The 14,331-nt window shown below is 46.7% G+C and overlaps 1 protein-coding gene and 1 long non-coding RNA gene across 2 annotated transcripts; both read left to right on the top strand.

Annotated features, from left to right (window-relative positions):
- The first annotated feature begins 236 nt into the window (after window positions 1-236).
- On the top strand, window positions 237-5,250 carry LOC123144800 (uncharacterized). The gene is made up of 3 exons (XR_006471939.1): window positions 237-279; window positions 695-780; window positions 4,693-5,250. It is a non-coding gene; the product is annotated as an uncharacterized lncRNA (long non-coding RNA).
- Window positions 5,251-5,551: 301 nt separating this feature from the next.
- LOC123144790 (serine/threonine-protein phosphatase 7 long form homolog) lies at window positions 5,552-6,586 on the top strand. Its single transcript, XM_044564033.1, has 4 exons — window positions 5,552-5,882; window positions 5,958-6,068; window positions 6,167-6,329; window positions 6,404-6,586. The coding sequence occupies exons 1-4, from the start codon at window positions 5,554-5,556 to the stop codon at window positions 6,515-6,517; spliced, it is 717 nt and encodes a 238-aa protein (XP_044419968.1). The 5' UTR covers window positions 5,552-5,553; the 3' UTR covers window positions 6,518-6,586.
- Window positions 6,587-14,331: the final 7,745 nt, after the last annotated feature.

Below are 14,331 nucleotides of genomic sequence, written 5' to 3'. Positions count from 1 at the left end.
CGATGAGAAAGCAAAACTCATTACACATTTCATTCGTGATTTAGGGTGATTTAGAGTTGGATTTTGAATATGCTGAAGTTGAAGAAAAGATAGACGAAGGTAAGATCTATCCATTTTTGTTGGTTTCGTTCACATGCATGCAGTTTGTACTATTTTTGTTTAGTTCATAACTATGTGTTCTCTGCTGTGTTAGGTATTATTTCATCAATTTTTGGAGTCATTTAGTGCTTCAGGAGTAGGATTTGTGTAGCAAAGTGAACTACGAAGTTGAAGATCAAGGTATGAGCTTTGAAATACATTTATTTATTTGTGCATGCAAGGTGGTAATTAGTTCATCCTTTAGCTCGTTATTAGCTATGTGATGGTAGTGCTTAGAGGTTAGAAATAATTTCAGACGAGAGATGTAACATTTAAACTATTTTTTGAAATAGTAGGTTGAAGATGTTGCATCAATGTTAGGTGCGTCCATTAGTATTGACATGCGGGAAATCTTAATACGGTAATTAAGAAAAAATTGTATTGTAATTGTTTATTGCATGCGGTATGTTATTTCATGTGGTATGTTATTTTATGTGGTATGTTTATTAATAAGTCTATAGTTAGGAAACCGTAGGTCTACTTTGTTATGTCGCAATAATCTAAATTTTATATGTTAAGATTAGGTGCTAATGTACTTAATGATGTATGTAATTAGGTAAAATAATTCATCTTAGTAGCAAACAAGGAGGAGAAGACGTGATTGAAGAAATTGTGTTTCCATTTTCGCTGTCCCATTTTGAGGTGATGAACACATACATGAAAGTGCTATTTTCATACTTTTGTTAGCAGGAAGAAAAATCCGTGTGTAATATTGTTGTTAATGTGATAATAGGTTGACGAGGTTCATATAGTACTGGCGACCGATATTTATTGGAACTATTTTGACGCTTAATTGCATTCGCAAGCACATCCATATTGGAGCTAAGGTGAAAAATGACACTGTAATTTTGTTAATATTTTTTGTATTGATGTACTATTGTGAATAATGTGCATGCTGCTGCAAATAATATTATTTGTAGATAAATGATTGTTATCGTATGATGTGAAAAAAAATTATATAAAGCCGAAAGAAATTAAATGTTTTACTCATATGATATTAAAATGTTATTATCGTACTATTATGTTTACTAGTTGTTTGGATAGCGAGTAATTACCATGGGTTTTGTCATAACCTGTTGTGCGAAAAATAGTTTTTACTAATAGTCGTTAGAGAAAAAAGAGAGTTTTAGTTTGTAACGCTCGTAGACGAGTTTTATTTGAACTATTTAGACTTTTAATTGCATTCGCAAGCACATCCATATTGGAGCTAAGGTATAAAATGATGCCGTAATTTTGTTAATATTTTTTATATTGATGTACTGTCATGCCGCTGCAAAAATTATTATTTGTAAATAAATGAATTTTATCGTATGATATGAAAAACATTATATCATGCCGGAAGAAATTAGATATTTTACTCATATGATATTTAAATGTTATTATCGTAATATTATGTTTAGTGGTTGTTTGGATAGCGAGTACTTACCCTCAATTTTGTCATAACCTGTTGTAAGAAAATTATGTAGAAAACCATATTTTACTAATAGTCGTTTTTCCAGAAGCTAAGTTTTTGCATGTTACGAGAACTATTTTAGGATATTTTTGGGGTAGTTAGAGAAAAGCAAACAGAGTTTTAGTTTGTTACGCTCGTAGACAAGTTTGAGAAAAATAGATCTTTAAATACCCGTTAACCAAACAACCCCTTAAAGTCTAAGCAAATGATTCTAAAAACAAACCGAATATTTATAACGAAAATACGGTTATTATTTTAGTCGTAAGATATGTAAATGTTGTCATCGTTACTAAATGTTCAGTTACTAATTATTTGAAATGTAAACATGTATGTTGGTTAGGTACTATGGAAAATTTAGTAGTGTACTATGGGAACGTCTTACGCGACGGTCCATGCGGGGTGGATGTGTCCTTCTGCGAGTCGACTACAGTAGTGGTGAGAGACATGGTCAACATGGGTTACGCAGCTGTTAGAAGGTGCATCCGAGCGGTGTTTGGCCCAGTGATGCAGGAAAAAAAGATGACAGTGGAGGCCTTCATCGTTGACGGAGGAAATGATGGGACAGTTGCCCGTTGGGGTTTGCGGCCTGTCACAGGTGATCGGTCGTGGGGGTCGTACATGAGGTTTGCAAGCAATCCCAATAACTCAATGTATGGTCAGCCGATGGTGTACGTGGAGTTCATTTCAGTCACTGATGTTGCCGGATGCAGTAGCAGGGGTGGTGAGGTCGAGTTGGCCATCACATCAGCCCCTAGCATCGGCCCATCGAACCGACGGGCGGCCAGCCTGTGTATGACACAGGATATTGGTCGGCGGCCGTTGACATGAGCGAACACGTGGAGGGATTGCCGGAGGCGCTAGATGATGATGATCATTCTTTTGCGTCTTCGGAGTCAAGCAGAGAAGAAGATGTTCCTCCTCAGAGGGCGGTCGCGGCGGCACTGCAACCTGGGTTTTTACAGGATATGAGCATCACCAACGAATTTCACTCTGCTTCTGGCCTAGGAGCGGGAAGCCTGGAGGTTGGGCAAGTTTTCCCAGATAAGAAGTCTGCTTACCAGGCAATGGGTAGCTATGCAATCGGCATCCACCGCCAGCATAGAGTGAAGCAGTCTGATAAAAAAGAGTTGAAGGTCATATGCATCCACACCGCGAAAGGTTGCCGCGGAAGAGTTCTCGCTAGACTGAAGCCTGGGGTATGTCAGTCATGGCATATCACAAAAATAGTGGAGCATACCTGTGAGCAAACTGGGACTCTTTTAGATCACTGCAATGTGACAGCAAAATTTGTGGCACCGATGATGGAAACAATTGTGCAGGGAAGTCTCAACATTAGTGTTAGGGCTTTGCAAAAAGATGCAGATGATCTAATTGGATTCCCTGTTAGCTACAGCAAGGCTAGGCGTGCGAAGAAAAATATATTCAAGAACTTGTATGGTACCTATGAGGAGGCATATTCTTATGCCCCTAGAATGCTTCATCAAATAGCAAGTGCTAATAGGGGGACTCAAGTTTGGCGGAGAGAACGTCCAAACCCAATGAACCCGGGTGAGCTAATCCTAGACCGCTTATTCTGGGCATTTGCCCAGACTATACAAGCCTTCAGGCACTGTCGCCTGGTATTATCTGTTGATGGTACCTTTCTCACTGGAAAGTACAAGGGCACACTATTGGTGGCGGTTGCAGCGGATGCAAATAATCAGCTTCTTCCTATTGCATATGCATTGGTCAAGAGCGAGAACAAAGATAGCTGGTTGTGGTTCCTGAGCTGCGTGAAGATTGGTGTCGTGAAAGAGCGTAAAGGTGTTTGCATCATTTCTGATCGCAACACTGGATTATTAAGCGCTCTTGAAATAATTAAGGCGTCGGAAGAAGAGTGGGGCTAGCCCGATCTAGAGGGAAGGTGGTGCATGAGGCATTTGGTAGCAAACTTTTACTCCAAATTCAAAAACAAGGATTGGTTCAAGTTATTCAAGAGGATGTGCATGCAAAAAACTGAAGCCAAAATGAATGCGATATGGGCAGGTATCAATGGTGAGATCGACCGCGCGGCCTTGCCGCAGAGAGAAGACCGGAGGGGTCGTAGGACGGCCATAAATTTGAGCCAGTGGATCACCAAGAATTGCCCTCATTTGGAGAAGTGGGCGCAGGCTCACGACACCGGGGCTCGGTATGGAATAATGACCAGCAACATGTCAGAGGTGTACAATGGTGTTCTTAAAGGGGTGCGAGCACTGCCTATCACAGCCCTAATTGAAGAAACTTGGAACCGGACCCTGTCATACTTTGCAGACAGGGTCACCGTCGCCAAAGCACAAGTTGAATTGAACAAGCCATGGTCTGAGAAGATGCAAAGACATCTGGATGAGAAAGCAAAGAAGTCCCAAAGTCATGGCTGCAGGAAAGTGGACGCACTTAGAAATAAGTGGGAGGTCAATGTGCGAGCCAAGTACGTTAAGGGTCACCACAGAGGATCAAAAAAGCAAGCTGTCATCCTTGGCTAAACCTCCTGTGAGCGCACTTGTAACAAGCCCAAGCTTGAGGGCTACCCTTGCAGTCATGTGCTCCGGGCGGCTGCTGTTTAAAAAATCAGTGTCGAGCCATACATATCGCCGTACTTCAACATGTACAATCTGTACAACACTTGGAACAGTGAGTTCTGGGCTTGGGGCATTGATATGAACTACAAAATGTTGTGGCCAGATGGGCCAAAATGGGTTCCGAACACCGACTTGATGAGAACCGCAAAGGGACGATGTCAGTCTAGGCGTCATCACAATGACATGGACCATACCCAGATGGGAGAACCAAGGCGATGCCGCGTTTGCAGGTGTCCTGGACATTCACGCAAAGACTGCCCGTATCGAGCCAACAACAACGCATGATGTTGATATATATGTACTCGCCATGTCTATTTATATTTCTACTCGTTATGTGTACTTATATTAAATTTAAATTGATTCTCTTTGTATTATTGTACTCCTGATGTTAACTTCAGATAATTAATGTAAATCGTATCTCTTTGTATTTTTTAAGTTTATTTTGATTTGCATTTGTATTTCTGTCTTCCTCGTAATTTATATTTGTATGTTTGTGTGCAGGTTATGGGTGAAGTGCCAGTGCTTTTGCAGGGGCCCCATGACGCCGGCCACCGTTGCCACATATTTTTGAAACCAAATACTAAGCATGATTATCGGCCTTTCAGACTTCGAACCATAAAGAAAACATGGCCAATACACAATCATTTCCTTGCTCACCTTGACGCTTATGGACTACAAGGTTTTGCTAGGCTCACATCATGCGACGACCAAGTACGTTCGGACCCATCCCTTTTGACATCCCTCGTTGACCGGTGGAGACCTGAAACCCACACCTTTCACTTTCGTTTTGGAGAGCTTGCACCTACACTGAAAGATGTTTCTATGATCACTGCTCTACCAATTAGAGGTGAGCCGGTAGTCTCTCCACGAGTGTCTCCATCTTGGGCATTAGATATAGCAGCCCGTCTTGGGATGGAAATGCCAGAATCACAACGTTCTGGTAACCCTCGGGGCATCCCACTCGTCTGGCTTCGTGATAACTTTCTTAATTTATCTAGCTTCGCCAATAAGGAGACGAGAAAAAGACATCTGTTTGCGTATTTGTTGTGGCTCCTCGGGAATCTATTTCCAAATTCACATGGGGACGTTGTTGTCCCTGGTCTCATCTACATTGCAGAGAATATGGTAGATGAATCTTTACCCGAGCAGCCAAAATACATCTTCGGTTCTGCCATGCTATCTCATACATACAGAGGCTTGTGTGATGCCACGCAGAAAACCTCTTTCGCACAAAAAGCTCCATTACTTTGTGTCGCCTATGAGTTTCTACAGCTGTGGTCCTGGGAATACCTCCCTGTAGGACGACCTCGTATAGTACAACCCATATACCCATACGACTTTGGCAAGGGTACTAGCGCAACTATGGCCACCAGGTGGACAAAGGCACGGAAACGTTGGTCTCCAGATATTGCGAAAAATTGTTACCCTATGTACCACCAGCAGTTTGAGATACTTGATGAGGCAGAAGTCACATGGAACCCGTGGACTCAGGACCAGCTAAAAATGGTCTTTGATGCTCGACACTTCACACCAGGCATGTTGACCGATAGTGCATTCTGGCTGACTCGCTACAACTTATTGTTCCTGTGGTGTGTTGAACCTTACAACCCAGAGCGTGTAATGAGACAATTCGGTCTCTATCAAGAAATTCCACCACCTTTTCCCAGACGTATCGACGAGGAAACACATAAGTAAGATGTGACATCCCTAAATAGTTAGTGTCATTTTTAATTTACTAAACTCACACTTTGTTACATAATTTGCAGGCTAACAAATATGGGCAGGGGTTGGAGTTTATACGATTGGAGGGAAGAGAACAGTGAATGGGTACACAAGTGGGAAAATGAAGCGCTAGCAGATATAGTGCGTCAACTTAGGTATATTTTATGTACATTATTTTTTTACGATGATCATACGATGCGTGAAGATGCTTTGCTTTCATCACAACGGTTTATGTAATTATTTAATTTCGCAGACCGTACGATGGAAGTACAGATCAAGCGTACAAGCAGTGGTACTGCATGAACACACGTGCTAGCCTGGCCAGTCAGCCAGCTACTATACCTACACATCTCACACAAGAGGAGCAGGCGCGGAGACATGTTGAGCTGCATGCAGCTTACTATCGTGACCACCTGGTAATCACTTGTAACTTTTTTAGGTCCATCATTTCATAATCATTTGAACTAAATAACATCCAAATATTGTTCAGCTTGAAAATGTCAACGAAGTAGGGCAGATGGCTACGGATAGCATGCCGGCCCAGGGCCCATATCGCAAGACATTCCAGAAACTTTTGCAACAATTCGTGGCAAAGAAGTTCTGATGCGGTAGAGGCGACGACGTTGCCACTGGAGCATACATGCCGGTAGCGAGGTCAGCCAGACCGAATGCGGCACCGTCGTCCAGACCGAGCGAGGCGCGTACGAGCCATGAGCAATGGAGGGAGGGTCCGAGTACTAGAACGACATTTCCACGACATGACTCATCTCTGCCGCTGCATCGCTCTTCTTCGATGCAGCTTCGTCAGGGGCAGACATCTCAGGCCATGGCACGGGCTTGGATTCGATGCCCGAGCAGTTTCTTTCCCCTAACCCATATGCGTACACAGGATATGATGCATACACCCAAGGTGAGGGATCTCAGCCGTATCTCTCCACGCGAGGGATCCCCATGCCCGAGGAGACTCGTGTACCAGATTTAAACCAGCACCACGTACAATGGCCACACAGTATAGGAGAGGGATATGCTCAGGTAGTCATGTTTACATTTCAATGCATTTACAATGATATCATATATTATCCTTTAACAGTTTGTTTAAAATGTTTCTATGTGCAGGACACACCTGATGTTAATTGGGGCGATGAGAACACCCAACACGGCGTCAACACAGGCCTCCGGGGAGCATCACATGATCATGGCGTCAACACAGGCCTCCGGGGAGCATCACATGATCTTGGCGATTCGGTTACATCATTAGTTACAGAGTTCTTCGGAGGGGACGTTATTGGCCCATCTTTTATCCCCCCGGAGTCACAACCATACGCCTACAATTACGCTCCAGGTTCGCAACAAGGATTCGCGACTCCACCACCTACGCAGGACTCGCAGACACATGAAGCCGAATTGGAGTACGGCCGCGGTCTTCGTGTGCCCCGGCCACCTAATCGCTTGTCGCCTTCCGGTCGTAAGGAAAGGCCAGGTGGTCGTCGTAAAGTAGGGTGATTCATCTATGCACGTGCGCGACCCATTGTATCTACATATGTGTGTATCAGACTTTTTAATTTGAACATCTATGTATGCTGAAATAAAAATGCACCAGCCAGGAACAATTTTTCCCGCCTATATCTCCCGCCATACTATCCCGCTCCACTCTTTTGCTTATGTTAGGCCGAAATGAATTTTTTTTTAAAATTTTGGCTGATGAATAATGTGCAACCATTGCCCGTCTTAGACATTGAAAAATATATATTTTCAAGCAACGCTTTCCCCTCAATATTTTCCCGCAAACGCTTTCCCTCCATATGTTCCGCCACCCGTTTCCCGCCAACCCCTTCCCGCCATATCTTCCTGCCATCCGTTTCCCGCCATATGTTCCCGCCAACCCTTTCCCTCCATACCGCAGTCGTTCTTTCCCGCCATTTTCTCCTCTTTACCTATAAAACCCCCTTCAGACGGAGGTGGATAAGCATTCGAGTGTAGTGTAGTCGAGATGTCCCATTATGCTTTCGATCGTAGTTTTCACCCTGGGATGAGTAGCACTCTTCTGAGGCTAGCTACCGATTTCAGGATGGACAATAGGATAGTTCCATGGGATGATCTCACCGGTAGTGACACCATAATGAATGAGTTGGCTCACCAATTACGTAGGTCTGGGTGGCCTGAAAGGACCTATGAGGAGGTACGTAAAGAACTTCTTAGGTTGGATGCAAGGTGGAAGAAGGTTGTGGAGCCGAAGAGTGAAACTTTTAGAAGGACTGCAGAAAGCCATCCATTTTTATGGACTGAGGAGAGCGAGGACGAAGATGATATCTTCATGCCGCCGCTTCCGGGTTCTGCATCGTCAAAGGGCAAGAGTTCTGCATCGTCCAAGGGCAAGAGTACTGCATCCTCGAAGGGCAAGAGTTCTTCATCGTTCAAGGGTAAGAGTTCTGCATCCTCGAAGGGCAAGAGTTCTGCATCGACGGAGGATGACGATGATGCCTTCATGTAGTTTTTAAGCTGTATTCCAGTTGTACCGTTTAATTCAGATGTACTTGCATTATTAGTTTGTACTCTCTTATTGTAAGGCATTATGTTCTATCTTAATTTTATTTTATAGTTGTTGCACGATGCTCGATAATTAGTGGAGGGAAAGAAAATGCCACTACTTTATTCTAAAACTATATATTTTTTCCATCACGACAAGGTACAATTGAAAATAAGATACAACACGACAAGGTACAACTGAAAATAAGATACATCGTAGAATTTAAATAAAGCTACATTTAACTACTGAAATGAAGCTACATTAAACTGCAGAAATAAAGATACAAATGATTGCGAAATTTAAAATACTACCACAGGAATCTACTGAGTCCAACGTGGATATTTTCCTTTTCCATCGCCAGCTTCTTCTGCTGCCTTGGCCTGACGAGCCCTTTCTTTCTTTCTCTACCTCTCCGCCTCACGAGCCTCCTTTCGCTGTCGTTCCTGCTCCTCCATGCGACGAGCCTCTTCCCTGTTTTTCTTTCCCATTTCCTCAAAAAACACGATGTTGCTCCGCATAGTATTCTTTTAACTCTCTCTCTTGCTCTGCTTTCTCCTCAGCTTCCGCCTTCTCGCGTCGCTCTTCCGCAAATAAACTATTCCACACACGGCGACTTCTTTCACGAATCTCAGTCACTGCCCAAGCTGGCTTCTCCGTGTCAATCCAACGATAGTACATGCACAGAGGCGGAGGAGACTACAACAAGAAACAATAATGTTACTAAAGAATCAATGAAAATACCAACAATATCTATTCGTGATGGTTAAACCATACCGGAGGCTTGTCGTACTCTGAAATAGCTACGACAGGATCTTCCTCATAATTGGCGCACATGAAAAACTTCATGCCCAACCAATCTGAAAAATCCGTCACCTCCTTCACCTTGCAAAGATCGCCACACCAACACCGCAGGACTGCCACCCCAGGAGGCAAACTTGCAGTCTTCATTTTCCTCAGCCTAATGCTTTGATCTGAACAAGGCAAACTCATATCGACTGAAAAAAATGTGTACACACTTTGCGCACTGGCGATTTCTAGGATGGCTGGACGAGAGCCTCGGTGTCTTCTTTTATAGGCTCAGACGATTAATGATGGCGAGAAAATAAGCGAGAACAGAGGAAATTAGGCGGGATATTTTAGGATCCCTGTAGTGTCGGCACTACAGAACCAAAAGCAGGCATCAGTGTCCATATCCCCGCGCGGAAATCACGCTCTTGGGTGCTGTCACCTCACCTGCAGCAGCAATTTTCAAAGCATGGGAATGAGCGCCATTTGCCACAGTTCTCATGTCGGTCACACTGCAGATCCACACTGCAAGGAATCATCCCAGTTTGCAACAGCGAGCCCGTGAAATTAGCACACCGCATCGGATTCCCGCTCAATCATGAAAATCAGCATCACTAGCAACAAGCAATCACATACACGTGGGAATCAACGCCATTTACTACAGTGCTCATGTCGGCCCGGGAATCAGCGCGCGCATGCAGCAACAGCCGCTTGCGCTAGTGGCGGCGGGTCCCACGCCTCGGCAACCGAGCAGCACCAGCTGTCGGCCAGCACTGTTAGCCAGGTGAGGCCGCCTCAGGCTGTGGCGGCGAGGCCCACTGGCGGGGCCCGCTCGCAGCAGGGCCTGTCGACCAGGCAGCGACCGCGCCAGGGCTGGCCGCCTCGCCCGATGGCGGCGGGGCCCACCTGGCCCGCCCCGTTCCATCGCGCCGCGATGCACTGTGGGGAATCCGTTCGGCTGGGGTGGCCGCCTCCTGCGGTGGCGGCAGGGCCCTCCACCTACTGGCGTGGCGGCAGGTGCCACGTGTCGCCTGCCGCCACCGCTGAGGGGGTCCTTTTTGTCAAATTGATCCAGAGATAGTCTCTTTTGTCAATTCATCTCGGTAGGGGGTCCTTTTGGACAAAAAAATCTAGCACGCTTAGCACAAACATGTGCAGGACCGTTTGCCGCTCTTATTACATGCTGAATTAGAAAGGATGAAAAATTAAGAGAAAGCTCTCTAATTTCTGCGAAGATAGGTGCTACAATCGAGCGATCTTCGTAGCGATTGTTCCAGAGGTTAACTGCCTCTAGACACTCAGTCTCCAGGGTCACCTCCGTGAAGCCCCTCAGACTGGAAAAGATCATGCCCTCTTTCATGGCTTGAACTTCAGCGATCAGTGGGTCCGAGACCCCCATGTATGGCTTGCACCAAGCTCTCAAGAAGGCCAAACACGATCTGGCTACACCTCCAATGCCCGCTATGCCGTCAATAGAGTTGATCAAGGCATCCGTGTTGATCTTGATGATTTTTCCATCGGGCGGTCGCCAGCCATAGTCTGGTAGGAAGGCAGTATGCTGCCTAGGGAGTTCTAGCAGCGCTAGATCTTCTCTGGTTCGTCTCACCCATCTAGCCGGGTCGATCTTCACTTCATCATGTATCCACCTATTGCGTGACATCCAAATGGACCACATAAAAAGTGATGATTGTTGGGTTTAGTCCCACATCGGTTGTGGGGGGAGAAATAACACGACTTATAAGGGCGGGGGTGTCCCCTCCTAACAGGCTAGTCTTTTGGGGGGAGAGGGCCCAAGGCCTGTCATAAGTCGGTGTTGCTCTCCGGTTGGGTCTGGTTGACGCATGTCGGTCGGAATCGCTGGTGATAGCGGACCCGGAATTGCGTAACAATTGGTATCAAAGCCCAGGTGCCCGGAATGAATCTCAGTAGACTCATGGGTGGTTGGTCATGGTTGGTGGGCTGGAAACGCTGGTGTTAGCGGGCCCATGGATGACCGATGTGTGAGGGAGAGATTGTTGGGTTTAGTCCCACATCGGTTGTGGGGGGGAGAAATAACACGACTTATAAGGGCGGGGGTGTCCCCTCCTAACAGGCTAGTCTTTTGGGGGGAGAGGGCCCAAGGCCTGTCATAAGTCGGTGTTGCTCTCCGGTTGGGTCTGGTTGACGCATGTCGGTCGAAAACGCTGGTGATAGCGGACCCGGGATTGCGTAACAATGATTGTGGCGCGGTCTTTCTCCGAGAACCGCTGCTCACATAAGATATCTCTTGCCCAAGTGTTTGGATGAAGTCGGGGAAGAGAAACTTCAAATAAAAGTCGAGCTTCCTCCCAGAACCGGCGGGCATGAGGACAATGGATGAGGTCATGCATGCGATCTTCCTCCATTGCCAAGCAAATCTTGCACGTACTCACTTTCTTTATATGTCTCCGTTTTAGGGTGCATTCATCAAGAATTATGCCCCTAATGACTCGCCACCAAAAGACCCTTACCTTGGGCACAACCTTGAGTTTCCAAAGAGAACTCCACATCTGTTGTTCAGTCGTTGATGGTCCTGTTACCTGCCCTTTCTCTAGAGTTGCATGCTCTTTCTGATTCACGAGAGCACGGTAAGCCGATTTAACAGAGTATGTTCCTGAGGTCTCATACGCCGAAGCAAGAAAATCCTCACCTCCACCCTGCCGGATTGGAATGTCCATTTCTCTACGCCCCTTCTTCCCAATATGTGGTTTTTTAGGGTGTCTTCCGGGGTAACCGTCCGTACATTAACACTCATAAACCATTAAATAACGGCCATGTCAAATAGCGGCACCTTTCGCGGGCTATAGCTAGGCGCACTATTTTGTAACTTTATTAGAAGTATGTATGTGAATATCATTTAGCGGCACGATGTTCAAGTCGCTATAGCTGGCTACTTGAAACTTTGCCGTAGACCCTTTGCCTCGTCTCGACCGGCGACACCGTGGTTAGCTACATCGTCGCTATCTCCGTCTCAGTCCCGCCTCACCAAGGACGGAGACGCCGCATCCGATTCACTGCCTCCACCCCCTTCTTCAACGAAATTGGCCGACGCCGATTCAAATTTCAGGCAACTGACCATCAACAAACACGTAAAACAAATTTATGCTTCACTGTCAATGTCCTAACAAAAGTGTTTGGCCAGGGATGATCTTACAGAAAACAAGAGGAACAACCACGTACATGATCTGAGCATCTGAAAAAAATATCTAGCGCTAGTATCCCGATAATGTACAGCTACTAGCCAACGTCAGTACGTACAAAACGCCCGGACGTGGTCAAGTCAAGCCATGCGTGGAGACGCCGAGATAGAGGAAGCTAACACGTCTCCGGTATGGTTGCGAGACGGGGCCTCCACGCAACCTCGCACGGCGGGCTCAACACGCCGCCGGCGAGGACCTCCCCGTTCCTGGATTCACTCTCCGCGGCGGCCTGCTCCTCCAGCCTCGCCATGAACTCCGCCGCCTCCTTCCTCGTCATCAGCACCTTCAACCGCACCCCGCCGTCCTCCACGCGGCACTCCGGCCACGCCACCTCCTTCGCCTCCTCGACGCCGTATTGATCCGCCCTGGCGACGGTGTCCATGGTCGCCGCCGGCCGCTCTTTCCTCTTCACCATCTTGGCAGCTCCGGCAACGGTGGCGTCCACCACCCTGGTTTCCTTGCACATCCGTGGCAGCGGCAGGACGTTGCCCATGTTTGCGCAACCAAAGTCGAGTGCTAGAGAGTGAGGAGGAGGTGCTGGCGACGTTCGTGTGTGTTTGTTATTATATAGGGATTGGTCGAGGCGCTGAGGTGGAGGAGACGAGGTGGCAGAGCAGATGAGACACGGAGGCGGGCCAAGGAGACTCGTTCAAAGATGAGGCGTCAAGTGTCACCAGCGCAGCAATCGCGAGATGATTTCGTGGCCTGCGTGCAGTGAGGGCCGGGCGAAAAATATAGCGCTGGTCAAGCACGGCGTAGAATCGATCAAGAATGGATGGTAATGTGTTCGTGTTACGGTATTGTTAGTTTTGAATCTACCTATGTATGTATTCAGGGCTTCTGCCCTCTGGTCAAAATGTTTTGTTGGCCAAGATGAGAATTGGACACTCGAGCAAGGACTTTAACTAATTTTGTCTTCATCAGATGGCACTGCCATGTTCTAGATCAACCCCCGCCCCTATAGTTAGTTTTTCTAGAACTAGGTGACTGCCCGTGCTTTGCGACGAGAGAACACTTATGAATGTATGCATTATATTTTGGCCGACCCTTAGGCGCCGGCTAACCGGCCCAAGCGCCAGATCGTTTGCCTCCTCGGCCATTGGATGCATGTTTTTGTCCCGTCTGCGCTTTTTCCTTCCCCTCTCCCTTCCCCTACATGAACACATGGCATGGACGTAGACACTCCCCAGTCCTTCGGACCCCAGGTGCAATAGGACATGCCCTGCTCGCAGCCTCGCTGGCGCCGTCCGCCGCGGCCCCCGCATTGGTCGCATGTGCCCACCGCAACGGCACTCTATCCCACACCACCTCGCCCACAACAGTCCACCTTTGCAGATCCCCTTCCCCTAAAACCGTCAATTGTAGCTCCCCATTTGTCGGTTGCGGCTCCATGCAGTACGGTTCTAGGTTTTCGCCGTCGAAGGGTCACCTCCAGCCACAACTAGTTGTAGCTTCTCTAAAATCTCCGATTCTTTGATCCATTGTTGCAGCTTCTCCAATTGCCAATTCGAGCTCCGTGCTTCATGGCTGCAACTTCTCCCCAATCGTTGATTCCGGCTCCGTGATCCATGGTTGCAGCTTCTCCAATCGCCGATTCCAGCTATGTACTCTACGGTTACAGCCGATTCCAGCTCCGTGCTCCACGGTTGCAGCTCTGCTATTGATGGTGGCCGTTGGATGCAACTTTGCCAACCGACGGTTGGAGCTCCACATGTTTCTAGGTTCGGATCACTAAGCCACCTGTATAAGCCTTGGACCTTATGCAAAAGAAGTTATTTTTTGAGAAACACATCTTTTAGCAATTTTGAGCAACACGACACACTTTCTTTTGGAAATCGTACACAACACATTATTTTGTTCTTTAGTTATATCTATAATAATACTAAC

This window comes from Triticum aestivum, chromosome 1B, assembly GCF_018294505.1.
Source record: "Triticum aestivum cultivar Chinese Spring chromosome 1B, IWGSC CS RefSeq v2.1, whole genome shotgun sequence".
In the NCBI taxonomy this organism is placed as follows: domain Eukaryota; kingdom Viridiplantae; phylum Streptophyta; class Magnoliopsida; order Poales; family Poaceae; genus Triticum; species Triticum aestivum.
This window is presented reverse-complemented; position numbering and strand designations above follow the sequence as displayed.